The sequence below is a fragment of the Lagopus muta genome, chromosome 1, assembly GCF_023343835.1.
Source record: "Lagopus muta isolate bLagMut1 chromosome 1, bLagMut1 primary, whole genome shotgun sequence".
In the NCBI taxonomy this organism is placed as follows: domain Eukaryota; kingdom Metazoa; phylum Chordata; class Aves; order Galliformes; family Phasianidae; genus Lagopus; species Lagopus muta.
The window spans coordinates 72009854-72036764 of NC_064433.1; the positions used below are offsets into that span (position 1 = coordinate 72009854).

At 39.9% G+C, this 26911-nt stretch overlaps 1 protein-coding gene across 1 annotated transcript; it reads right to left on the reverse strand.

Annotated features, from left to right (window-relative positions):
• Nucleotides 1–500: 500 nt before the first annotated feature.
• On the reverse strand, nt 501–13295 carry PTHLH (parathyroid hormone like hormone). Its single transcript, XM_048934418.1, has 5 exons — nt 13232–13295; nt 12589–12685; nt 10276–10397; nt 4474–4896; nt 501–608 (listed from the first exon to the last, which is right to left on the reverse strand). Exons 3-5 carry the CDS (start codon nt 10377–10379, stop codon nt 599–601), a joined length of 537 nt encoding a protein of 178 aa, XP_048790375.1. The 5' UTR covers nt 10380–10397; nt 12589–12685; nt 13232–13295; the 3' UTR covers nt 501–598.
• Between the last annotated feature and the right edge of the window lie 13616 nt (nt 13296–26911).

Consider the following 26911-nt stretch of genomic DNA (forward strand, 5'->3'; position numbering starts at 1 on the left):
ACACATTAAATTTAAAACAATTTTCAGATGTAGTAAAGAAAAAAATGGTGTTTCTGGTCTTGAAATTCCTCAAGGACACATTTTCTTTCTGAATCATGATTTAATTAGATTATATTTTATTAAACATTCTTTACAAATTTTAAAATACTGCTATTATACATGCACAAAGGAAAATCAGTTTGAAAAATTTTGTGTAGGCATTCATTGAAGTCAACCACAAAACAGGAACATTTAATACCAGTTCTCAATATATATCTAAAGTGCATTATGTTACAAAAAATAGAGAAAGTCAGCAGCACCAAGATACGTTCACAAAATAAATACACCAATCAACAAAATAAATTAGGGTAAATGTGACAATAATAACTGTCTTAGCCTTAGCCAATAAAAATTAAAAAAAAAAAAATAATAAAAAAAAAAAAAAGGAAAATTCACAATAACCAAATGTGCAGTTTCGGAGAGCAATGGGACAAAAAGGTTTTATTCTGAGCATTTACAATATTTACAGGTAATAAATATTTTAATACTTCCCATATGTTCTATGTTCACTATTACAGAATACTGCAATATGTCTTCCAAAGTTGTCTTGCTGAAAATATCAGCGCCTCCTGCAGAGAAAAAAAAATGGAAAAAAACAAAACCAAACAAACATTAATTTTTCACTTTAAATATATAGATCCAATATTAATAACAAGAATTACTTAGACTATAGTGAGTGCACCTTGGTAATAAGCATTTGCACAAATAAGAGCTGGTTAAATGTGCACTACAGTATTAGATATATTTTCAAAATCTATTTCTTTCAGTGTATCTCAGCTGACAGCATGAAGACCCGTAGTTTATTGACTTACACCATCTATTCTGCTATGCTGTAATCTCAGACAAATAGGAAAGCACTTTGGTTTTCTGTAGGGCCTTACAAAATAACATTCCTGAATGCAACAGGTAGAAAAAATGTATCAGTCTATAATAAATATATCAAGGGCGTATAGCTGAAGAATTGAGAAATTTCATTTGAGGATAAGAAAAATAAATTTCCTTTTGAACATTCTGGCAATCACATCCCTCTTGCATAAGCAGCTTGGGCATTGGCTGGTTTATGATTAGAATTGTCCCACAGGATTATTCAGTCTCTCACGGTGAGACCACCAGACAGACAGGGGTCTGTTCATCGTGGATCTGTGTATTTCTGAACTGTCATGACCATGAGTTCAACACTGTTGAAGTCAGTTTAGGTCTTAAAGCGAAGAGATCCTTTACAGCATGTCTCTTTAAGGAGTTTAATAAGAGACTTTATTCCTGAAACTCTCCCTTTCTGAGCCAAACATCTAGGACTGGAAAGAAAATGAGTATCCCATGTTAGGCCATGACTCCTGTTGCACTCAGACAAAGATGAAAAATTCAGTGTCAGCTGTATACAGCCCTAAGATTTGGGAGCTTTCTAAGGGATGCTAGTGGGCTGGTGTGAGTTCTGTAATACTCCTTTTCTTGTGAGCATGGGAGAACAAAAGCAGAGCCTGCTTCTATCTGGCGCACGTAGTACTTGCTCTACATTATTTCAGCGCTGCAGGAAACGCTGAAGGGTTGGGCTTTTTTCCCTTCTGCTGCTGTGAACAGCACATTTCTGTAATGCACCTTGGTTCCCTGGGAAACAGCTATAGAGTGGAATGCAGAGCTATAGGACAGAGTGTGATTCGCTCTGCTTCTGGATGGATCACTGAAGCTGTGGGTAGCGTTCCACATGGCAGACGTGTGTGGGCGTGAGACACACACAAAACAGCAAATCCTTGAGAGTTTAAGGGGATATTTTTATGTTCACATTGCAAGGGAAACTACATTTAACACAAGGGAGTCTGCTCGTTTGAAAAGTTTCTTAGGAAATTAGGTAATAACAGTTTAATTGAATTGGAATGGGAATAGAGCTAGAATGTTCATGAGAAAGAATTTTTAAGTGTCTGGAATGGAACTACTAGCATGAAGCTCCTCAGTGATTAACTAGGGTAATATTAGGATGTGTTCAGGCTGTAGCATAACAATGGCACAGTTCATACAGCATGACTGTGTATGTGTATCTGCACTGCACAGGGCTGTTTTTAAGAGGGTGACATTTTCACTCTGGCTTGAATTCTGGCCTTTATTGTAGAGTTTAAGCTAAACCACAGCTCAACAGTGAACTTTGTACTAATGACTACTTACAAGATATTTTCTGTGATTTTGCCTCTGATTGTCTACATTTATGAGATACTTTTCATAGTAATTAAAAGTTTTGTTTTTTTTTTCTGATCTAAACTCAAAATTTTGGAATGGAGATTGGGCAGAGAGTTGGCATGAGGATTTTAATTCAGCCTATCGTATAATAGCAGGAAGGAATAAGATGTACGGGGGAAAAACAGGCTACTGCACTATGCATATGCATTTCTTCATTGTAAGGAAGTTATACTCCTGCTCTGCTGAGCTGAAACTAGTAGCATGCTACAAAAACAGTTTTTACCAATGTAGTATTTGGATATCATGTTCACATGATCCTTCCTTGTACAGCACCAGCAAATAGAGGAGAAGATCCTGATTTAGTTCAGCATTGCTGAGGAATCAACTTCACCAAAACTCAGTCATCCCTCCATCTAAATTGCCCCCTATGTGCCAGTAACAGCACAGAAAACTGCACCAAACCTGTCTCCCTCTATCTAAAGCAAAGACAGGAAGTTAGGTCTTGCATTCATTTAGGTCTTATATCTTTTGTCAACCTTCAGGGATAATTGTAGATTCATACTTGAGCTGGGCAGAACCAACATAGTATACTCTGTCCTTGTGAAGGAGGAAAAGTGTTTTCCTGTTTCAGGGTTGTTCTTTAATTCTTTTCAATTAAATATCTACAGTACAGGGCCTCTAAAGAGGCCTCTAAATTCCTAAAGGAATTTGCTTCTGTAATGTCATAATCTTGGGCATGTTGGGCAACAGTATCAAAAAGGTAAAGTCAGGATTCCAGCGTAAAGCTTACTACCTTCAGTTATTCAATCATGACTGAAACAGGAAGACTAAATTCAGACTACTGTCTAAATTTAGGCTTATATCTGCCATTCTCTTACAGCTCCTTGTGGTTGTGTACACAAAGAAATAGTCAAATTGCCAATGGATTTTTTTTCCCTACTATCATGATCTCTATGTGTTGCAAACTCTTCTGCCACCGCAGTTCCTTAAGACCTACTGAAAGTTCAGATATCTCCTGACAGGAGTACCAGAATGTGCCTTCCTTAGGCGACTGTGACAAATCCATCCTCTCTTACATCACTAATGACTACTATAGCCACACTAACAGGTTTGTGGCCAGGGATGCTGAATGACTGGCCTTGGATACCAGTAACTTGTGTAGATGCCAACAGAAGTTGAGACAATAGAGTATGCTGCAAACAACACCCTCTGAATTCTAACAAAAGTCTGAATTTTATAAGTCTCACAGCTGGCGTCTCTTTCTAAGGGACATCCTGTGATCAAGTGGTATTTCTGTTGTGTCTCATTGTGCCAAAGCAGAAGGAAAGGAGACAGAAGGGTGGGTTTTCTTTGTTGTTGAGAATGAAAACACTTGAGGATAACTGAGGAGGTGATTACTTGGCCTTGTCCACAAGTGTACAGACTTCAATTAAACTGAGATAACTGCAAGAGGATGAGTCACTTGGCACACCTCTGCTTGAAACTTCAGTACACCTCTGCCCTAAAAACCTTTCATTGTCATACATGAGGAAAGCACATCTACTTCCAAAAGTAAGGCTCAACATTTTTCAGCAGCCGTATAATTGTTTCACAAGCTAGTTGAAGTATGAAGCTGAATTAAAAAATTCTAATTGCATGGAAAATCTTGTGGCAAAAGACTGGTCTGCACCGTTTGCAGACATTAGCATGAGGATTTTTCCATTTTCTCTTCTAAGATTAAATAGTAAAATGAAAAATATAAGGTAGGGACATGAAACTTACCAGAAAGGGAAAATGTTGAGAGAAAAGAAAGGAAATTTTGTTGTTTTATAAACGCAGAGCCTTAATTAAAACTCAAAGTTTTCAGTCTGTGGTGGCCTGAGATATGAAGTGAGAGACATTAGGAAGTTTTAATGAATTTGATGTGCTTTCTTTCAGCAGAAATAACTCTTATTGCTATACAGTTTCTAAAAGCTCATTTTGAGAATAAGCAGTATACTAGAATTTTTTGCAATCAGAAAAGAAGCCTTCACGGAGTGTATACTATATGATAATGACTCTGTCACCAGAGGTAAAATACTTACTTTCTGGTGCAGATTTGACAGTGGGAAGTGGAAAGGGTTACTTACCTTGACACAGTGCACAGCTGAAAAACCCACTGCGTACCTATGGCCATAAAGATGTGCTACCACTCCAAATTCAAATAATGCCTTGACCTCACACACAGAAGGGTAAGAATTTCAGTAAATGTATGATATGCATGTGGAAAAGATATAGTGGAATTACCTTAAAATATGATTATGTGTAGTAATGGAGTTGTCCAAGACTGGGCTCTCAGTTACATTGCTTCCATACATGCCAGAATTTAGCCAAGCTGAGCGAGCTCGCCTCTTTTTCTTCTCTTGTTCCTTACGTTTTCCAGGCTTCGCTTTCTTTTTCTTCCCTGATACCTTCAGGGGCTGCTCCTTATAGGTCTGTGATTTGTTTGTCTCCTGAGTTAGGTATCTGCCCTCATCTTCACTGCCAAATCGGACAGGGTAGTTCTTTGTGTTGGTAGCAGGCTTAGGATTAGGTGAGACCTCTGAAGTTGCACGGATTTCTGCAGTGTTGACACCTTCAATTAAATTTTGAAGGAATATCCTTCTTCGTAAGTCTTGGATTGATTTGCCCTTGTCATGCAGTAGCTGGTGTTCTGATACAGCCCGTTTGCTGAAGAAAGAAAGGAACAGAAAGAGACATTTATGATTTGGTGACTGCCAAATGCTTGGCAGCGATCCTCGCTCCTCTAGTAGAGACCATGCACCAGATCTCAGAGCTGGAGACATCCAGTGAAATCACACTGCTGGAGCAAATCCTGATTCTCAAAGTAGCTGCTCCCTACAGAGAAAGGAAAGGCCTAAACTAGTAATAATTCTCAGCTGACTGACCACACATCACTGGATGTGGGGTTGGATTACTCACTACTCAGTTCTAGGAAAGCTTCTAAATTCTTAATATATCACACTTCAGGCAGTAAAACCAGGAAGGTAGTTTCCAGAGATAGGAAAACTACAGCATCAGGTAATGGAATACAGCAGCCAAATAAGACGGAATAACAAGTTCTGAAGCCAGAAGCTGTATTTATACAGCATCATTCTAATAATTTTCTTCTGCACAGTCACATACTTAGTAAATATAAATAAATGCATGAAAGCGTATTTCAGTTCTAAATTTAAATAAGTACAATTGTAGGAGTGTAATGGAAAAATGTTCAGATTTGGGTGCCTGAAACATAAGCTCTTCTGTCCATAATGAGCTATCCAGAGAGGCAGCTTGCTCAACAGCAGTGATGAATATCAGCCGCTCATGTTGATTTTGCTACTTGGTCACTTATGTCTAATTACATTTTTAGATGTCTTCATGGCATTCCATTAAAATGTGAACTTTATGGGACAGACTCCTTGTCTTTGCGAAGTTTTACGTTAGCCCTGCAGAGCATTTTGGTTTCAATAGGTCTCTGGTATTCTTTCAAAGTTCATGATATTTTAGTTCACTGATCTCTTTCTAGATTCTAGAGGAATTAGGAGATGGTTATAAATCTGTCTTTCAGAGATTTCATATTGGCAGATAAGGCATGAAGTGTCTGAGGAAAGAAGATATAAGTGGCACCTGGATAATAAATATCTGTGAAAAATAGTCTTTTTTTCTTGGTGTGGGATAGATGCACAGCTGCACTGTGAACCACAGAAAGACTGCAGGCTGGGATTTTAGTCATGTTCTCATGAACACTTTAATAAGTTTATCCTTCCAATTGTCCTACTTCAATGTACTGAAATTGGCTACGTATCCTCTCATCTTGTATCAGGGTACTGTATGTGTCTGGATTCTTACTGGCCAAAGAAAATGTATTCATTGCCTTGCCCGTCGTGTAATTATTTGGTCAGCTAGCTGAATACATAGCTGTTTCTGAGCACTGGTAAAATGGGAGAAACACACAAATGTCAGTGAGCATTCCTTCCTTCCTTCCCATCTCTAATCATCCTGCAAGATTTCAAAACGTAGTGGACAATGATGGTGTGCTAAATGGTTGGAAGTGTTCTCTAATTTATCTTGCAGAGTCCCTTTAGATTTGTGATTTGACCAACACTAGAGCTATTTGAATTTGGTAACTTCATGTAGCATGGGTTTAAGAGCATCCCTTTCACTATTTATCTTTGTAAATTTGCAATTTTGTTAGTATCAGGTTCAACTGTTTAGTTCAAGTGATACTGCATCTCCATTACTCCACATAAAATTCAAACACTTCTCCCATTCTACTGACAGATGGCTGTTTTTGCAGGAAATGATGCAACCAGGATACTTGCTCAAAATCAGGCTTATGTATTCAAGTTTGTGAGCACACATTTAGCCAAAAATTGTCTGTGATGCTTTAAGTGTCCCCAAATCAGATGAACATCAGATGACTTCAGGCCTTAGGGCAAGTGCTTTATGTCCTCCAACTCAATGTTTCCAAGCAAAAATGCAATACAGTAATACTAAGCTGAACCCATATTGTTTTATTCTCTTCAGTACAGCTGTGACCATTAATGTAAGTTCAAGATCTCTCCCAGGATAGTTTTTTCTGACCAGTTCAACTCTCCAATAGCCATCTCTAACAATCTTCTCATTAAGGTCAATCTGATCTGCAAGTGCACCAATAAAACTAGCACCTTAGTCTCCTCTGAATACTACTTCTCTGTTCTTTATCAGGCTGTCCATGGTGGTGCACATTACTGTCCCAGCTTCAGTAATCTATTTTCCCAGAATTTTTGCATGGAAAATGCTCTCCTTCTCCTCTTTGAGTCTGTAAAAACATGCAAAACCTTTGTGATTTACTGAGACTAAAATAGCGCTATTTATCACAGACAGCCTAAAGCCACCCTGACCCTTTAAAGGTTATTTGGTCAATTTACCCTCTGTGACAAAATTCTGAATCTCTAAAGCCTGTTATGAAAGTACTCTCAATTGAAAAGCTTTTCCATTTTACAGAGCTGAAGCCTAAGTATTTAGTTCCGGATCACAAAAGACAGTCAAAGAGCATTATACAATCTACATATTGTGCAAGTAGGCATTTCCAAAATAATTCAAAGACTGACATGTGAAGGGTTAGTGTGCCAAACAGGGTGGGTTTCTGTTTAAATGTCTGTATGATATTTAGCATCAAGTCTGTCCCCAAATAATGATCTGCTATTCCAGATAATTGCAAAACATTACACAGTGTTACATTTCATATGACTTTTATTACTCAGAGTCAGGCTAAAGGATTACATTTTGCCTACAAATTTTCTTTTTATGCTCTAGATCGAAATATCCCTAAACAAAGATGACATGGCAGATATATATCTCATTGACCTTCTACCTCCTTCTACTCAATTACTTGAACAACTCTTTTGTTTATAAATCAGGGAAAAATACTTGCCCAAGACTGATGTAAGAAGTACTTCATATTGCAGATATCAACAATATCTCACCCCCACACACCAAGCAGGAACGTAATGGAAACTGAAATGATTGCGTTCACATGTCAGGGACAATATGTAAAAATATTAGACTGTTAGGGTTAAGATGACCCACTGGAGGTTCCTTCCATCCTTCTATAAGAGCATCTATCATTCAAGGAAAAAGATTCTGACACCAAACCAAGTACAGTAAATACTAAACAAACTCATGAGAGGTGCTTTTGAGAGGATGGTGATGGTTTGTATTTGAGCAGAGTGCCCAGATTAACCACTGTACCCGAGTACACTGTGTGCATATGAGACCTAATGTCTTGTGGGAGAAACATTAGAAAGTCATTCTGACTTTAAGCACGTGCTTTCAGATAAGCTGTTCTGTTCAGGCACATTTTTCTTATTTTTTGTTTTCTCAGTAACTAGAGTCACCAAGAAGAAACGCTTTTCAAGCAACAACTTGCTATTTCAGAATTCCTCTTCTTTAACTGTTATTATCCTTGACTGTTCACATTGAATCTGATCAGCAAAATAACTGGAAAGGATTCAGTCAACTCACTATCTGGGTTTTGCAAGACAGAGCGCCCTTGCCACTGGCTCCAATGGTTCAGCAGCTTTCATTCCCTATCTCGGAGTTATGAAAAATATTTTCAACAGGTTTGGGGACATGGTGCAGCAGCATTTGGGCATGCTGATAAAAATATAGAATTTCACTTTGAGACATTATTGGGTTTCTCAGAAGTTCTGTAGTAACTAAAATATTTTCATAACAAATAAGCCTGGCAATCTTCTCTTGGAACAATTTGATATGGCTTTCCTTGAGAGATTTTTCTTAGCAAGGCCTGGAGAACCAAACCTGTTTCATTTTGACTATTTTTGCATGGCTATAAGAACATGCTCTGGTATTCTCATTCGCTACTGGGTTAAGCATTTTAATGAAAACAAACCTATATATTATATCTGTCTGTATGCACACATACACACACATATATATATAGACTTAAGTGAGTTATTAACCATTAACTCTAGGAATGGTTTGTGGTGATATTAAAACAGGACACATGTTTGAGTGTGGTGTCTGTGTTTGTGCTGTACCCACAAACAAAACAATGTGAATGCCACTAACTAACAGCTAACTGGTTTCTTGTGCATGTTTTACATGCCATGGCAAAGAGGTGGCTGAGTAATATGTTTCAAGTGTTTAACTTCCACTTTTTTTCTCCCACAGCCAGGATGAAATCGGGTTGTTGGGAAGACCTCTAATCCTGACTTCTATAAACAAATGTTAGAACAATGCTAACCTCTCTCAAGAAGAGAAAGATTATTTCTCAGCAATTTTTATTTTTTACAAATTTGGCTTATATCCAGTTCAGAGTTTCTCAGCATAGGAAATACAGCATTTTAATGCACTTCAATTATTTTAGGATTTTATATATGAAACTGAAGATTTGATCCTCTGGGTAGACAAAGATTATGCTCTTAAATGAGAAGAAATAGCTCAATGGTGGCTTTCAGGAATAGAAAACAGCTAAACACTAACAGATTTGGTAGAACACATTGTAGCACTAGCAGCAACATGATGTTCTACACAATTTGCTGTAGAAATTTTCTTGTACGGCATCGTATTTGCTGTCTGCTTGGTGCCAAAGTTCAGGTGTGTTTGAAGTCGCTTCACCTGGTGGATATTCTCTTTTTACTTAAACAAGAGAAGAAGTGATATTTGAAAATTTTGTCCTTATGGACGTAACAAAACAGTTACAAGGAAGCCCATGTGAAATTGCTTGCTGTGTTATGTTTCCCCACATGTTGTAACTGGATTTTCTAACACTCTTTCTGTAGCCCAACTTCCTTCTGAATTCCATAAGAATATAGCCCTCCACAGTCTGTCTAAAGTGTTTCTACTTTAAAAAATCTGATGCAAGCCCAATAAGAGCCAGTGAAATACACATGTAAGGCAACTGCTCCTGCATCAGCTCAGTGGTTTCTCTTCTGTATTTTGCTTAGGATATATTAGTATGAGCCATGATGATTATTTTGGAAGGAGCAAAAGGATCGTTTCCTGAAGAGAATCTCTTAAGTTACATTATAATTTGTCAGAAATATGCTTTTGCTTTTAAGTCATATGTTGGACTCTCTTTGAAAAATAAATAAATAAGTAGCTGAAGTGCCAGTCCAAACAGCGTTCAGTTCCCCAGTTTCACGATGGCTGTAACTGATGTGCATTTTCACTACCCTTATCGATACTGGCTCTGTGCCAGCACTGAAGTACATGGCATTTCGTACTACCTGCAGAACCGGCAACAACCCGATGAAACGTACAACTCCCCTCAGAAGTGCAAAGAGGTGCACCAGCAATAGCTCACCTCCGACAAGCGTGCAGCTGCACGCTGCTCCCCGCAGGTCGGAGTCCCTCTGTGCCGGTATTGCCATCCCAGTACTCTGTCAGCACAGAAACTTCCCCGAACGTCCCTTGCCATTGTCTCAGCCCAAACCGAGCCCAGAGCAAACTGAGGCAGGCAGCCCAGTCCACAGCCATGCTTACCAGGACTCCCCTCAGCACCCCCGGGGTCCCGGGCCCTCCTCACCCACACCCTGACCGAAAGAAATTTAGGTAACTCACAGTCTGCGGCTGATCCCCTCTACCGATCTTCCGTAGGAGGGCACAGAATAACTCAGCAGAAACACCGCGAAACTCCACTGCTGAAAGAGTTTCGTGAACATCATATCCTCCGGGGCTTAAACCTGCAAGGAAAGGAGGGGTCAGTCCTGAGCGACACATGCGCGGGCTCCGTCCCCAGGCAGTCCCTTGCTGTCAGTTCTGCCAGCTCGCAAGCTGGGAAGGATAAACAACTTTTGGAACTCTTCGCAACAGCTCACTTCTTCCAAACTTTGCTCCGTCTCTCGCCTTTCCTTGCTGTCTGCCGCTCGCTCGCTTCCTCCCTCCCTCCGTCCGTCTCTCCGCCCTCTCTCTGTCTTCGGCCTCCCGGACGCAAGATCTCCCTTAACACTAGTTTAAAAAAAGTCTAGCTCGTATTTGAATCGTGTTAAAGAGAGCGTCCCCCCGAGCAGTGTTCAATTCTAAGCTGGAAAGCGGCTGTCCCAAGGTTTTATGTTACAAGAGAAGCCCTCTTTTCCAATAAGGAAAGATTTCCAAAAGTCATCTCAGCTCCTATTGTAAACATACACTCACACAGGTCCAGGCGGGCAGAAAGTCACTTCTCTAAGTATACCTCTGCAAAAGTCAGATTCACACCCTCTGTTCCTGAGAAGTTGCGTTCTCACTGTGACGAACGCCCCGAAGAAAGTAAAGAGCTCTGCCCAGCAGTTCCATGTCTAAGCGGGGCAGCGCGGTGCCGCCCGGGGGTTGGTAGGCACGCCAAGCCTCGCAGGTTGGAGGCCGCGATGCTCAGGCGGCCCGGGGCAGCCCGCGGGAGAGCTGCGGGAGCACGGCGGACTTTGCAAAGAGATGGCGCCCGAGGAACATGTGCGGAGCCCTGTACGTATTCGCAGCCAAAAGGGAGGCTGGAAAGCAGCACTTCCCGGGACCGGGATCAAAAGGGAGCGGAGAAAGGGAAACACCCGACAACACAGGCACGCAACAGACCCTGAGCGCTCCGGCCAAGCAATCCGCATCTTCTGCAGCCGAACTTTTTCCTCTCTCCCTTTCCCTTCCCCACTTGGTGTTTACCCTCAGGTCAGCACCTCCCCTGCCACAACACGAATCCTCCATCCGAGGGGCAACTTCCAGCTCAAGCCCCAAAACCCAATCTAGGATTCTTTCCACCTTTCCTTTCTCACACCTACCGTTGTTCGTCGCAGTTCCTCTATTAGCTGGAGGGCTGATTCCTAATGATGTTAATTGTACGCTAGTAAAGGCGGGGAGGGGGAGGGCTGGGGGGGAGGGCTGGGGGAAGGACTCGGTGTCTACGAACACAAGCGCTCTTGGCCAAAAAAGTAAGTTAGTGGAAAGTTTTCTCCTCCTCTCCCTTTCGCCTTCACTTTCTTCCCGTGTGGAAGTGGCTCCCGCCAGGGAGATTCATCCCCTGGGTCAAGTCGCTCTGCAGGGCGGAAGGGTCAGTGGGAGCGGGGCCAGCCCGGAGCCCCCTCGAGACCCGGTCTATCCCGTATCCCTCGGGACAACCCCGCGTCTCGACACCCAGTTTTCCATCTCTGGAAAACATTTACGTAAAGCCAAAGTTACCACAGTCCTCCCTTTTCTCCAGCCTACATGAGCAAAGAAACTGCCCCTGGCCCTGCTGAAGCAATGAGAAAGCCAAGGAACCGCGGCGTGTCCCATTCCTCTTTTCCCCTGAGAGCTCGATTTACAGCAAAAGCTTCTCCTGAGCCCTCACAAGCCGCAACAAAACGCTGAGGTGTGCCGGGTGGTAGTTTCTGCTCATCCTCTGCCCACTGTCAAGGATGCTTTCTGGGAAATTTTGTGTACAAGCAGAACATTTTTATACCTGCAAGTTATTTTACATTAAATGGTGCTTGCTGCCACAATAAACCCCCACCTCCTTCACCAAATTTCATAGCATGTCAGCAAATAAAACCAAAAACATAAGCGCTGTAACAGAAATCATGTTGAAAACATTAAATCGTTTCTGCTGTAGATAAATTCCATGAACACCTGGGAGGCTATAAAAGTATGGGTAATAAGCTTCTTTGAATTATACTGTCATTTTGACTAATTAAAAATAATTGTGAAATTCCTTGAGAACAACCTCTCCCCCCTCTCCCCCCCCCCCCCCCCCCCACGTTCTCATAGGTCTATTGCATTAATAGTAAAATGTCCATCTGATATTTTTAGAATTCCCTTTCCCCCAGAAATTAAAAAGGAAAAACAAAAACAGCTACCCTTACAGATTCAGGAAAAACAAATAGTCTTTATAAAACTGGAACACTAAAGTTTCTTCAAAATTTACTACTTCACCTTTTCCTTGAGTTATAGCCCTCTGTGCCTCTCAGAGATCACCTTGGCCAACAGTGGTTAATCTTCTCAGCAACTGCTTCCAAAGTTATGTTCTATCCTAAGGAAAAAAAGAAAAAAAAAAAAAAAAAAGAAAGAAAAAAAAGAAAAAGAAAAAAATACCTTTGAAAATATATGCAGATCTGCAGACTTTTTAATCTGCCTGCAACAGATTAGAGCTTAATAAAGAGTTTTAAAAGCAGATGCAGGTGCCTTACTCCCTTGCTGCTCTTTTTATTATGAAGAACAGAAGCTTCTCCTAATATATATAGCAAGGGAGACCCTTCTCTATTGCTTTTATTGAAAAGACTGAACTTGTGACATCACTAACCACCTTCCTATGGCTGAGTTTGCCTCATCTTGCCTCAGTGGGCTTGGAAAAAAAAAAAAAAAAGAATAATCTATGGTTTTGCTAATATGTCAGGAACTAAACAGTGCCAAACCTTTTTAGACGGCTTACTATCACATCATGATCCCATGTCCTCCCCCCCTCCCCCCCCCCCGCCGAACCTCGTTTGTCATCCACAAAATTTGCTCTGCACTTTCCTCCTGCCACCTACACAAATGCCTAACCCGTGAGCACACTCCTCCCAGTACCTAGCCTCACCACAAGCCTGAACCTCCTCTGGTGCAGGACTTGACAGAACTCCCCCTCTTCTCTTGTCTAACACCATTTTCTCCGCTCCAAAAAGGCCTGATTCTGTGTCTGGGCGCCGAGAAGAAATGGGGCTCAGGTACTTGCCGAACTGTGCCCCGGTGCTGTTCCCTTCACCCCCATATGGATGTGCCGGGGAAGAGAGGATGAGGCCGGAGAAGAGGAAGGGCCAGCGGAAAGATCCTTTGTCACAGGTGTGGGGTCGGGAATGGTGCTAGGCGGAGCTATTTCCATCCCCACATCTGTGCCGAAGCGTCAATCCGCGCATCCAGCACCCCTATGAGACAATGAGATTTTGGAGGGATGCCGTGCTTGGCTTCTGTCTCCTTTTTCCATACGTATAAACAGGCATAAATCAGCTTGCCTATGATGAAGTTGACCTGCTAGGTTGGCTCGGACGGTAAGTCTCTGCTTCAGGTTTGATACGTAGTTCCTGAGGGGAGATTAGGGCCAGGGGCTGTGGGTGGGCGGGCTCCCCAAACGCCACTCAGGATCGAAACTTCCCCTGAAACCAAAGCAGACAAGTGGGACAGGTTCAGGTAACTGGGGAGGAGTCGCAATTACAGCCCGAGAGAGACAAAAGGAAGTAAATGACCCCCCCCTCCCTCCCCCCCCCCGTCCGGTGCTCAGAGGCAGGCTGAGTTGTCAACTCTGCAAACTCCCCATCCCTCACCTTTGTGGAGTTCTGCCTCTCCTCCTTCTCTTGTTTTACTCGCAATAAAGCATTTTCATCATTTCCCCTCCCGGATTTCTTTAACCTCAGTTGCACTCGTCCAGGGCTTCAGTTCAGACAGGGAATTTAACCTCCCTAGTCTTCCCGGGGTGGAAAAAATGGTGTTCAGCAAAACACAGCCTTACTGACTGCCTGAGAGTCTGGAGGGGAAGGGAAGGGAGAGTCAGAGCAGTGACTACTGGCCTCGTCCTGCGAGGACCAGAAATTCCCTGTGATTTACGCAGCCCCAATCTAGCAAGGTTCAAAGCCAGTGAAAGTAACTATCGAAGAGCATAGTGCAAAGTCACGGCATTTTTTTCAAAGCTCACAGGGTGGTCTCGAGGGTGAGCCTGCTACACAGCTCAGATTGCAGATTTAGGTGGTCTGTCTAGCACACACTCATTCTCTCTCTCAACCTGTTATCGTACCGCCCTGCTATCTGCAGCTCCCACGAACTCTGCTGGGCTGTCAGGTGTGACTAACGCCTTAGCTGGTGGCTGGGGCACTGCAACTGTCTGGGTGAGGACATTGCTTCGAGAAAGAGAAAACCGTTTTCTCCCCATCAACAAGTCCCAGGCGTGTCGTGGCAACCCATTCGTGCACAGTAATCCTCTTTATTAAACAAGGATAGAGTATCTGAGCAGTACTGCCTCTCCCACCCCAGAGGCAACCGGAGGTCCACAGCTCAGATATTGACACAACGAGCCGTTTATTTAGACAATATGCATTTAATTTAACGCATTCAAAAAAAAAAAAAAAAAAAAAAAAAAAAAAAAAAAAAAAAAAGGCTGCGTGGAACTGAACAGAGTTTTGCCAAATCTTCTGTCTGGTTCCTAGAATCCAGTAGACACCGAAAGGAATAATTTTCAAATTTGAGGGCAAAGAGTCAGCTATTAATTCATAAAGTCTGTCCTACTATATATAGCCCCGCGGTGCTCGCGGCTGGCATCCCGCGGCGGCGCAGGCGGCGGAGCCTGGACGGGCTCCAGGGCCCGGGGCGGTGAAGTGCGATCGCGGGTCGGGCGGAGGCAGGCGAGCAGGCAGGCAGCGAGGGAGACCGCAGCCGGGCCGGCCCAAGTGAGCTGTCCATGGTGGTGCCGGGAGCCGCCTGAGATCACCACCCGCCGCCGGCCGTCGGCACAGAGCTGCTCCGCGGGTTCTGCCCATGGGGCGCGGCGCACGAAAGGCTGTGGCGTTGGGTGGAAGATCCTGGATTCGGGGCCCCGCTGAGGTGCCGCCTCCGTAGGGCTAGGGGCTCCCTACCCGGAAGAGGAATTGGCTGTGCTTGCCTTCTCCATCTCCACCTAGGGTGTCTTCACTTAAACTGGAAACTGTAGGGATTTATTTTCAACTTTCCTTCCAAGGAGGCTCACAAATATGCCCACACCATGTGCTTTAAATGCTAACAGCAACCCTTCTTTCAGTAATTCATGTATTTTAATTTAGTGCTCTGAAACCTTAAGCTGTTCAACTCACTTCTTCTGGTCTCCAGTTTTAAATATATCTTAACATAGATCGGGATGCTTCATTTGTTCCATTTTCTCACCTAGTATCTATTAAATACCAGCAGAAACAAATGTGTCTAGCCTACCCAACTTACACAAAGATATTACCAAGTTGGACTGGCTAGAGAACAAGAATATAATTTGAAGGACTGTGGGAGAGAGAAGAGAGAAGTTTTGCAAGCTCTCTTGCAAGCATTTTTGCTCAGTGTTGGAAGAAATCCAGCCCTTTTGATATTTTTTCTTTCTGAGAGAAGACAGACTCACCTCCTGCCTTGGAATAGCTTAGTGGTGAGTGTACTCATCTGGGATGTGGGACACCAGAGTTCAAGTCCTTCCCTTCTCTGATTCAGAGCCCTAACCTCTGGACTCTTGGCTTCTCTTAGTTCCATCCCAGTTCTAAAAACCTTTCCAATTATATTTGTATGAATTGGTATTTTCCAGTGGGTGAAAATGAATGTTTAGTTAACTGTTTCTAATCTAACAGTTATGCTGAGCAGCCTCAGATTTTTGGTTAAACAAGAAGAACTCATGGCTACAATTGTACAACAATGAAACAGAATTGCAGGCTGTGAAAAGAAGTGGTATGTTAGGGAAAAGGAAGGACTGTCTTCCCTGATAACACGTGGTAGTGTGGTTTGAGCACACTTTCTTTGACTTTAAGTTTGTAGTTTATTCGGATAAATTACTTCTCTGTAGATACATGGGGCTAGTGTGGTAAATGGGGCTTTCCTTAGATACAGGGTTGTTTGCTTAGTTTGTCATTTTGTTTGTTGGTTTGTTATTTCATTAGCAAATGGAATATAAGATAAAGTTGCACCTAGGATCATATCTAGACTTGTTTGACTTTGCAACTCAGAAAATCAAGCTGCCTTTCTATTCTGGGCTAATGAAAATAACTTGCTTGTTTGAAGCTCTAGGTGTCATTTATGGATCTGAACAGCAAGACACCATAATACACTACCACTGTTGATTATGATTTCTTAAATGTGTATCTTTGCATAATGCATTTTTTGTTTGTTTGTTTCTTTTAACGTTAATTTAATTATTTTTGCTCGTCTCCAACTTGCCTTTTAGGAACATTTTTCTTCTTTCTTTTGGTTTTAAAATATACAAATGACTGTAACTTTTGTGTGCATTGTCTGCTTTGACTCAAACTTTCTTTGATAGTTTCTTTGCTCCTGCACAAGAAAAATATTAGTCAACATTTAATCCCACATTCATTTCATTTCCCTAATTCCAATTCATCAAACTGCAACTTTCAACTCTTCCCAGAAGTCATGGAATCTTGTCACTGAAGCTAAACTGATTCTCTTCATTCACTTTATTTGAATGGTGGTCGGAATAGCTAGTCCTTTTCCAAATTTTGCACTGTGTTTGTTTTTAAAGACATAATATCCTGTAGGATGTCAAGTCCAGACTGTAATAAACATGGTGGAATGACCACCTTGCTTTGAACAGATCATGCACAGTAAAATGGAGCCCGTAGAGCTGCCCATGATGTCAGATTAGAAAGCAGGAGATGTGAGAGAGAACATTTTCAGAGGATCTACAGTTAACCCTTACAGGTTAAGGTTCTAAATTTATTAGCTTATCAAATACTAAATTCAATTAACTTGAAGAAATTAAAAAAAAAAAAAGTGAAATATAAAACTTATATATTAGCTGTTATTTGAGTTAGATGGTGATTAATCTGCTTCTTATATCATTCTAAAATCTTGTCTTGTGCTGAGACTAATTTCTCTATCCATCTCTGGGTTTCAACTCATTTTAAACCAGAAATTATACTCTGTGTTTTGTCTGACTGATCACTGGTGTTCTCCTGTGTGGTCTAAAAGATATACCTGTATTTCTTAGAAATACTGATTACTTTATTCTGCCAAACAGTTTTAGTGGCTGTGCAAAGGTTACAAGAAGTTGATAAAGCAATATTAACTTCAGTAAGCTGAGATGATGAAGTCTAATTTTCTGCTAAAAATAAAAAAGAAGTTGGAATTTTGGCTCTCACCAGGACTAGACATTGACAGTCAAACATCCTGGGTTCTGCTGCCCTTACTGATGTAACTCCACCTTTTGAGCCCTTAAGATGACCTCAGTTTTATGCAGGTTCCTGAGCTGACAAATGAAGGAACGACACACCTTAGTTTTTTGAGAGCAGCTCATTTAACTCAAGAGTGGCCTCTATAATCATGGCATATGTACTAACAAAGGAAGCTATACTTGGTACAGACTGAGGACATCTCAGGGAAGAATTTGTATGTTGTTATGCTGACAGGACTGAAATCTAAGGTTGTAATACAGAACCTTGACAAAAGGAGGCTGTAGTCATCATTTCAACCTGCAAGTCAGAATAGCAGCAAGTATTTGATACCTATTTCATTGGAAATATTTAGCTTTCTTAAATGCTTGGAAGACTACCAGATTTGAAACAAAATCTTTAAGTGGCGTTGGTTTCATTTTCTCATTGTTGTTCTGTGACAGGACATGCACTGAGCTTTCTGTCCAGCCAACTGTACCCTCTCAAATGAGGTATGCTCCTGCAATATAACAAGCATGGCTGAAGTAACCAGAAGGGGTCTGACTGTGGCTGCTTTCTAGAAAGTGTGGCGAGCTTCTTTCTTCTGACTCTGAATAGTGCATCTATTTTGAAATGATGCATTCACACATCTATAAAAGTCTCCTAGCCTTCCTATCATGAGTTAAGTCATTGGGCATCTGGCTACTGCAGTCTTTTCCAGCAAGACTTCTCAGACCTTAGTCATAGCAGAAATTCTTCACAAGCACACAGAGCAGACGGATTTTCCTTGATTTATTCTTTTCTATCTTTGAAAACACAACCTTGAAACTCCTACAAATACCTCACATGACAACAAGTAGAGCAAATGAATGGGGGATCTGAAGGATCTCACCTGCATGGAAAGACCCAGAAGAGGTATGTCAGATCTGATTAAATCTGTATAGCTTTTCTTTAACAAGCCATGAAACCCACAGGCATGAATAGGAGAAAATTGTGCAACAGGTGATGAGACTTATCAGATGTTGTTTATCACGTATTGCCTCACAAGATGCCTTTATCCTGCTTTCACCAAATATCACAATTTTTGTAATATCATGCCAAAATGTAACTCATGATAACAGCTGCTGTCCTGTCACAAAGGCAGGGTCTGTTGGACTCATCATTTATGAGGTCACAGTCACTGTCAGGCTGTGTCAGATTCTCCCTCAGCCATTTCTTTGAAGATACACTCATAAACTCCTTGCATGAAATCAACCACTTTGCAGTCAGCATAAAAGGCTGGGTTGGAGTGGGGAAGGAAAGGAAATGAATGTTATTTCAGTGACTCCAGATATCAGAAATATCAACAACCTATGCTGGGAAGGCCATCTGCATACTATGCAATCTGTCCTGCAAACTGACTCCCAGCAGGTGTCTTTTAATCAAGTTCTCCAGGTGCTTGTTTGTGAAATACTTAGTTTTTGAGGGACACATGAGCAGTCTGTGCAGTTCTCTGGAAACGTGTACTCATTAGTAAGTAGTGATGATGTTCTTGTCAACACCTATAGGAAAGCCAATTTGTACTAAATTATTTAATCCCTGCTCAAACAATGATGATCCTATTTGAGTTGCAGGTGCTCAACTTCAGGCCTGAGCTTGTGTAAGTTGTTTACTTGCTATGTCTGAAAATGTATTTACTGAAAAAAGTGGAAAAATGTGCATGCAAGACTGCACAAAACACTGTCATTGTTAAATTTTATGGTCTTTTTCCATAAACACAAGAAACATGACTTAGATCGCCTCACTAAATTTTGCTCTGAGCAGCATTTGATCCTCTAAGATTCTGTGTAAGTTCTATGGAGCATTTGCAGAATAGATAGTATCTACAGCCTACAAATGAGCACAGGGGTTCTGCTGTGTTTGCTGCTATAGTACCTGTGATGCAGAGAGCTTCTACTTCACAAACCAATTGAAATACAAGTTGCAACAGGGGTATTAAACAATCAAGAAGGCAGAGAAGAAATACAGGACCAGTAAATCACAAATCTATTTGAGTTAGTTTTACATAAGTCCAGTCCACTGCCTTAAAGTCAGAAACTGCTGGACATCAAGACAGAAGTAAAGTTTCAAGTTGAATTTAAAGTTATGTAAGGAAGTGTCTTAATGGCATATGGAGAGAAAACAGAGGGATGGGGAATAGGTTGGATGAACAAGCAAGAAAAGCTGGCAGCGCTAGTACAGTGGAGGTGACAATACAGCAAGAAATGAAAAGCCAGGCAAGCTGCAGTTCAGCCATTATGAAATTTAAAAGGAGAGATAAAAGATGTTTTCTCTCCTTCTTTCTGTTATTTGTTTTCATTTTAGGGAAGAAGCGGGGAGCAATCAGAAGGTCACATATGGTATAAATTATATGACTGAAATAACTAGCAAAGAGGATGATTTGGGTAATTCTTTGGGAAGACCAGGTGGAGAGCAGCTTGTAGTGGATGAGGTTTAAGAAGTAGGAGTGAAAAATCCAGGTGAAAGTTTTTGTAGTTAGGCTACACTTTGGAGCTGTTGAAAGAGGAAAATATTTGAGTATAAGCCAAATGTTGGAAACATCAAAATGCCCCCCCAAAAGTTTAAATAAGTAAATAAATAAAATCAAAACTCATTATCGTGGATGCGAAGGAATACTTGGTAAGACTGTTATCAACAAGGAGAAATAATTATCTTTCTTGTTTAGCTTTAACTCAAGCTTATCCAAGTAACAATCAGAATGTAAGATAGAACGATATGGAGGAAATTTCATGCATCATTAACCTGCAGATAGTTTGAGAATGAGAAAAGATTCTGTGTCTGTGTCTGCCTCATAGTGCAGGTCTTGATCCATATTTCAGACTCGTAGGTCTTCTAGTAATGAGATTGCACAATAATCATAGTGGAAAGCTTCAGAATCACAGAATGGCCCAGGTTGGAAGGATTATGAATCTCCAACCCCCCCGCCACATGCAGGGTCACCAACCTCCACATTCAATACTAGACCAGGCTGCCCAGGGCCCCATCCAATCTGGCCTTGAACTCTTCCAGGGACGGGGCATCCACAACCTCTCTGGGCAGCCTGTTCTCAGCACCTCACCACTCTCACAGTAAAGAACAGAAGTTCTGACATCCAACCTAAATCTTCCCTCCTTCAACTTAAAATCATTTCCCCTTGTCCTGCTGTTATCTATCCTTTCAGGGAGTTACTCCCCGCCTGTTTATAGGCTTCAGACCTGGACACATACTCCAGATGGAGCCTCACAAGGGCAGAGTAGTGAGGGACAATCCCTGTCCCTGCTGGCCATCCCTCTTCTGATGGAGCCCAGGATACCATGGGCCTTCTGAGCCACAAGAGCACACTGCTGGCTCATGTTAAGTTTTTCATCCATCAGGACCCTCAGGTTCTTCTCTTCAGGGCTACTCTCAAGGACTGCTTCTTCCAGTCTGTACCAATGCCTGGGATTCCTCCAGCCCAAGTGCAAAACCTTGCACTTTGCTGTGTTGAACCTCAATGACAGCTCCAATGAAGGAGCACAATAGAAAGCCCAAAGAAAGGGAAGAAAAGAGAAAAGACCATCTCGATAAGGCTCTAAATAGCTAGGTGAGAAACATAATGAAACATAATGAAACATAATGCCCAGTCAACATGGAATTTATAAAGGATGTTGCTGAATAGACAATCTAAGCAGTTTATGAGGTGTGCATAGAGGAGCAGTTTGGGGACGTAGTTAGGAAAGAGGTAGGAAACTCAACTGAGAGCTGCATTAGTCGACAGAAGAAGATAAGTTCAAATTAGGGACAGCTGCAAGTAGTATAAATGAGAAGTACTTTTTGATTTTTTTGGTTATTGCAAAAGGCATTCCTCTTTATTTGAAGGGAAAAAGAGAGTGGGAATGTTGTCAAGTATGAGTTGTGTAATTACTTGAACTTAACTATGTACAGCATAATTAAAACAGTATTATGATTTTTTTATGTCTTCTTTGACACCATTCATATAGGAAATTTTGGCAAGTGCAAAGTTTGTATGTATGTAATTATGCTTGTATAATTTGATTTTTATGAGGTACTTCAATCAACTTAGTTGTGTTGCTACTTAACATATTTTCAGTTTTCACATTCCTGATCTTATATCCTGATATAAAGAATATGTTTTTTTTCTTTGTTTTTCTCTCTCCTTATTCATTTATTTATTTATAATTTCCATAGATATGTCATTCTCCTTTATCATTGCCTTACTTGAGTAAGACAAATGAATAAGTAATAAGTTTTCCTTTCTACGTTTGCTTTTTACTTTCTTTCCCAGATGTTTCTACCCTGGTTTATTTATTTTTGAGTACAGATTAGTTATACCTCTCTGCTACAATATCAACTGTAGAAACCTCTTCAGTTTTGTACTACTTTCATAGTAATTCATGTGGAAGACACTGAGTTTTCAAAGTTGCTCGGAAGAGCCAGACCAGACAGCTCAAATTGACCTGCAACAAATTTTCTCAAATATCAGCTAATGTTGATTGTTTACCTTATCGTCTGTACTGTAAGGTTCCCTAAGAACGTTGGCCAAAGGACATAACCAAAGCTTTTTTGTGCTTCTGCCACTATTTCCAGTGTATTGCTGGAAGCACTTTATAAATCATATGATCATGTCTTTGAGCAACAAAACTCTACATATAGAGTGCCATAAACACTGCTATGAGAAGAAATAGTGATATTTTCCCCCCAGTCTCTTTTAAAGAAGTTTTATGTTGTTGTAATAAGAGGTGAATACAGTGCTTGGTGATAAACATGCAATACCTGTAACAAAATGTCTTAATTTTGATGTACTTATTTTCTCTGTCTTATTTTGCTTTATTGGCCTTTATTACTATTTTTTAAATTCTTTTTATGACACCACAAAACAAACAAAAGCCCTCTTTCAGTGAAGTAAAAAGGCAATATGTGGCTATTTACTGAAGAAATGTGGAGATGACCTTGCTGGAATAAAGCATTTGATCATATATTTTGTGTGAAAGACTAATAAGAATACAGTCTCAATGTTGGTCCTTCCTTGGCTTCAGAAGTTTTCTTTCTCCCTATGTGTACTACAGTATAAAGCATTGAGATCATTTTTCTAGCTTTGTGATTAGAAACAGTTTTCTCCAGATTACTTTTGATTTTAAAAACCGAAATTTGGTTTTATTTGTCAAATGTAAAATCTCATTTATATACTGGCAGTTATTTTTTTAAAAAGAAGATATGCATACCTAAATCAAGATAGATAAATAATTTAATTATTATTCACAGCACTATCAACTTGATTATATATTGATTATATAATTAAATATAACTATATAAAATATATATAATTATATATATAAATATAATTAAAACAAATTATTTAGTAATTATGGGAAAAAAAGCAAGGGCCTTGTGCTGTAAAATGCTTAGCTTAAAAAAAAAAGTTTATTGAGACTGTTTCCTTCTTAACCCAAAGCACTGGAAATTTTCAGGGCCAAAAACTTAATTTAGTTTATGACAAGGCACGTAAATATATTGTTCAGTTTAATTTTTTTCCTCAAGCACTGAGACTTCAGTCTCAGTATTTCAGAATAAGAGGATGAGAGAAAATACCTATTTAAGCCCTGCAACCAGAAATCTATTTATGATTAGAATTTATTAATTTAGAATGTAAGAATACTTTTTCTAAGACTTCTATGTGCCTACCTGTTTGCAAAGTAATATAAAGTGTTCGGAGATGTATCGTTTGAGCTGTTGACATAATTAATGATTCCATTAAGAGCATGAAAAGAGGCACTTGTATTTATCTGGCATAAGCATGCCAAGTTCATGTCCAAACTCTAATAACTGAAGTTGCTTTTGCTGATCTAGTCTGTTGGTCCTCCTGTTGCAAAACAAAAATTCGAAAGCCAAATATTATACTGGGCTGTGATACTTCCCAACATGTTGGGAGTGTGACATGTTTAAAATGTAAGCAGCTACTGCTGCATACAGGCTGGCAGAAAACTTAACAAACATTGCAAATAACAATACAAGGGAGAAGAATATAAAGAGGAGAATGATTTACTTTGAACTTCAGAAAGCACAATTTGAAAATTATCACCTCTCTCTCTGAGTTTTCATATAAAATTCTTGCTTAAATAGTCTGCAATCCAGAAATAATGTTGATCCTTGGAAATTTGTGGCAATCCTAAGAAAACTGCAGTAGAGTTTGTTATTAATAAATAACAAATTTGGGACAGTGCCCTTTTAGTTATACCCTGGCTGACTTTTCATCTCATGAGACTTGGGCTAACATCCTGAATAAGTTGTCATGAATTTGGTTTCTTCAACTTGATACTTACTGAATAATAAAGATACAACTGCTACAAAACACATACTTTAAAAAGTAGTCCAGAGAAGTGGAACATAAAGTGTGAAGAAAGCCAGATTTGTGCTCTAGACCTATGAGAAAACAAAGCACTCAAGAGGTACAAAAAGCCAAACCGACTTCACAAGGGCTACCCAAGGGCTTCAGCTGAGACTGCTGAGCTTTTCTGGTGCAGAACCAAGAACAACAGTAACTGAAATATTAAGGATACTGACACCTATGTCAGGATTAAGGAGACACTGCAGAACTACGTGGAAAAAACTTTCAGTGCCTTAGGCATTATTAGCTTCTATACTGAACACTAAGGTCGTGAAGTGCCCTGAATCAATCTTTACTGTATATTTCTTGATTTCATTAAAAAAAGCCAAATTTTAATGATGATACAGCTATAAAATCAATGAGCATATGCTCAGTATTAAGCCAGCAAATAGCCCATATGATAAATTAAAAAGTGCATGTATCGAAAGCAAGGAAACTATGGAGCAATATGGAAATCAGAGGAAAAATGACCCCAGATTGTATGTTAGGAACTCTTTTACTAATTCATCTTAATGAATAAGGTAAGTCAGACTTTTTATCAATTTAAGAATATTACATAACAGTGAATATGAAAGGAAAATGTAATAGTAGTCTGTCTGTGGGTGTTATTACATAGGACCTGCACTTCTTCAGCCCTTGATATCTAATGGCTTAAGAAGGAATAAAGAATAACCATATTAGGTCAGAATCAATGTCTGTTGAATTATCTGTGGCAGAGACAAATAGCAGATGCACAGACTAATATAAAGTGGATGATTTCTAGTCACTTGATAGTCACTGAATTCATGAATGACTAGCAGATGCATTTCTAACATTACTTGGAATATCCACAATGAATTTATTCTTTTCTGACTCTGGTTACATTGCTAGATTCCATGGTATCGTGTGGAAGAATTCCACACTTATGTTATTGTGTAGCTTGAAAAAATTCTTCCTTTTGTTTGTTTTTGATGCGAAAGAAACAGAATTATCCCAAATTCTTTATGTTATGAGAAATAGTGAGCAACCATTTTTCCTCGTCTTCTTCATTATTCTGTTGATCATGTTACATTTCTCTTCTGTCATCTCTTTTTTCAGCAGGGAAGTTATAGTCTATTTTGTTTCTCTTCGTGTGCAAGCCTTTTCTTAATTCAAATAATTCTCTTGTGGTTTTTTCTAATATACAATTTTCAAAGAAGGACAATCAGAACTGTGAGGTTGTTCAGAAGAGTGTAAACACACATTCAAGAATATGCAGAACTCAGGTTGCTTTTGCCTTACATCCTTAGTATTTCATTTCCATGCTGATGTATTAAATCCTGTTCTGAAGCCTCTCTACACAGCTTTAGTCTTTCTTGTTCTACATCTTTTCTGCATAATCTATCCTACTGGGGTATTTATAAAGAAAATGTCATGCTACTTTCCCCCTCCAAGTAACCCAAAGAAGTGAAAAATATGTCTGTTTTCTTCATTTGTGTGTTAGGTTCAAAAAGAGAAGGAAAAAGAAAACATTTAAAGTCTGCAAATTATTTATGTAATTACCTGTACAGTTTTCAAGGCTTATGAAGAACCATCAACAGGCATCACTCTTAGAAAAGAATTTAAATTCCAAGATCCATACTTATTCACTTTTCTTGGAAGTCCATGTCCTAAAACTGTTAACTTTTGCATGGTTATTTGGTTGGATATATTTGTATGTTAGTGTGTGTATGTGTTTATGCCTGCTAGTGTGTGAGCTCATTCAGTTTTGCTTGTGTTAGTAAAGATATGAGGTCATTCCTTCTTGAGAAAGGGTTTTGTGGTTTGGCTAAAGAAAAAAAAGCTGTATTCAGCATTTTAAGCTGTCTCTTGCTGGGTAAAAGCTCAATCTTTTTGAGAAGTCCACTTATCACTGATAGATCTGGATATGGGACTAAAGACTACACCGGGAATTTATGGAATCACTGAGTAAAATAAAGGGAATGTGTTTATTCATATACATATAAACACATAGCCTGATAAGTGACAATTCATATGTGATAGAAAAAATGCTTAACATGTACTTCATATGTGTGTAGAGTATACAAAGAAGAGCCTCTGCTAGGTAAATAACTGATGGACAGTGTTTATGTTGATTCAAAATTCTGCGTTTGACGACCTGAGATAAATTCACAGGTTGCTCAATAGATTTGTGATTTGGTACTGAGTACATTACAGTCTAGGCTACATTCATTCTCCTTTCTCTTTTCAGTTTTGTTGTTATTGTTGATGTTGGTGCATGCATGGATGGTTGTTGTGTTGATTTTTTTCCCTTAATTTTAGTATATTCTTTTATTTCTAGATTTTGGCTTGTTATAGTAGACATACTTACATCATTTACTTGATTTGTCCCATGAAACTTTTTAGCATTATTTGATGTTATTACTCATGTCAAGAGATGTAGGGACCTTTACACATATCTACATGCAAATGCTACATGGATGCAACAGTTGAAACATAAGGGAAGTAGGTGAATTCAGAGTAGAGAAATGCATTCACGAGCTTTGTTTTTTAAAAAAAAAAAAAAAAAAAAAAAAAAAAAAAAAAAAAAAGCCAAAGAAGACATCTACTTCTGGTAGAAAAAAGGCAAAGGGGGTTCATCCCAGGGTAAACTGGTTTGGGAAAGATATAAGCAACTGACAATTCAAGATGAAAAATGTGTATGGAAGGAGAAGACTCAGGAATGATCTGATCAGGGAGAAAAGTCTGGCAAGGGGTTAAGAAACCTCATGTCTGGGACTGCATCTTGTGGTAGGGAGGCATTTACCACACCAACCAGTGTGTACCAGAGGAAGTTTCCTCTTCCCTTTTTTCTCTCAGTGAATACATTTTAAATGAACTTCAGATTTTACTTTAAATGAACTTTAACTTTTACTTTATACAATTCACATATGAAGCATGACCTATCAAGATACATGTATATATCTAAAAAACTAGATGATACATCTGTAAACTGCATGTCTGCACTTAGAAAGCATCCCCTGAGAGGTTCGGTGATTTC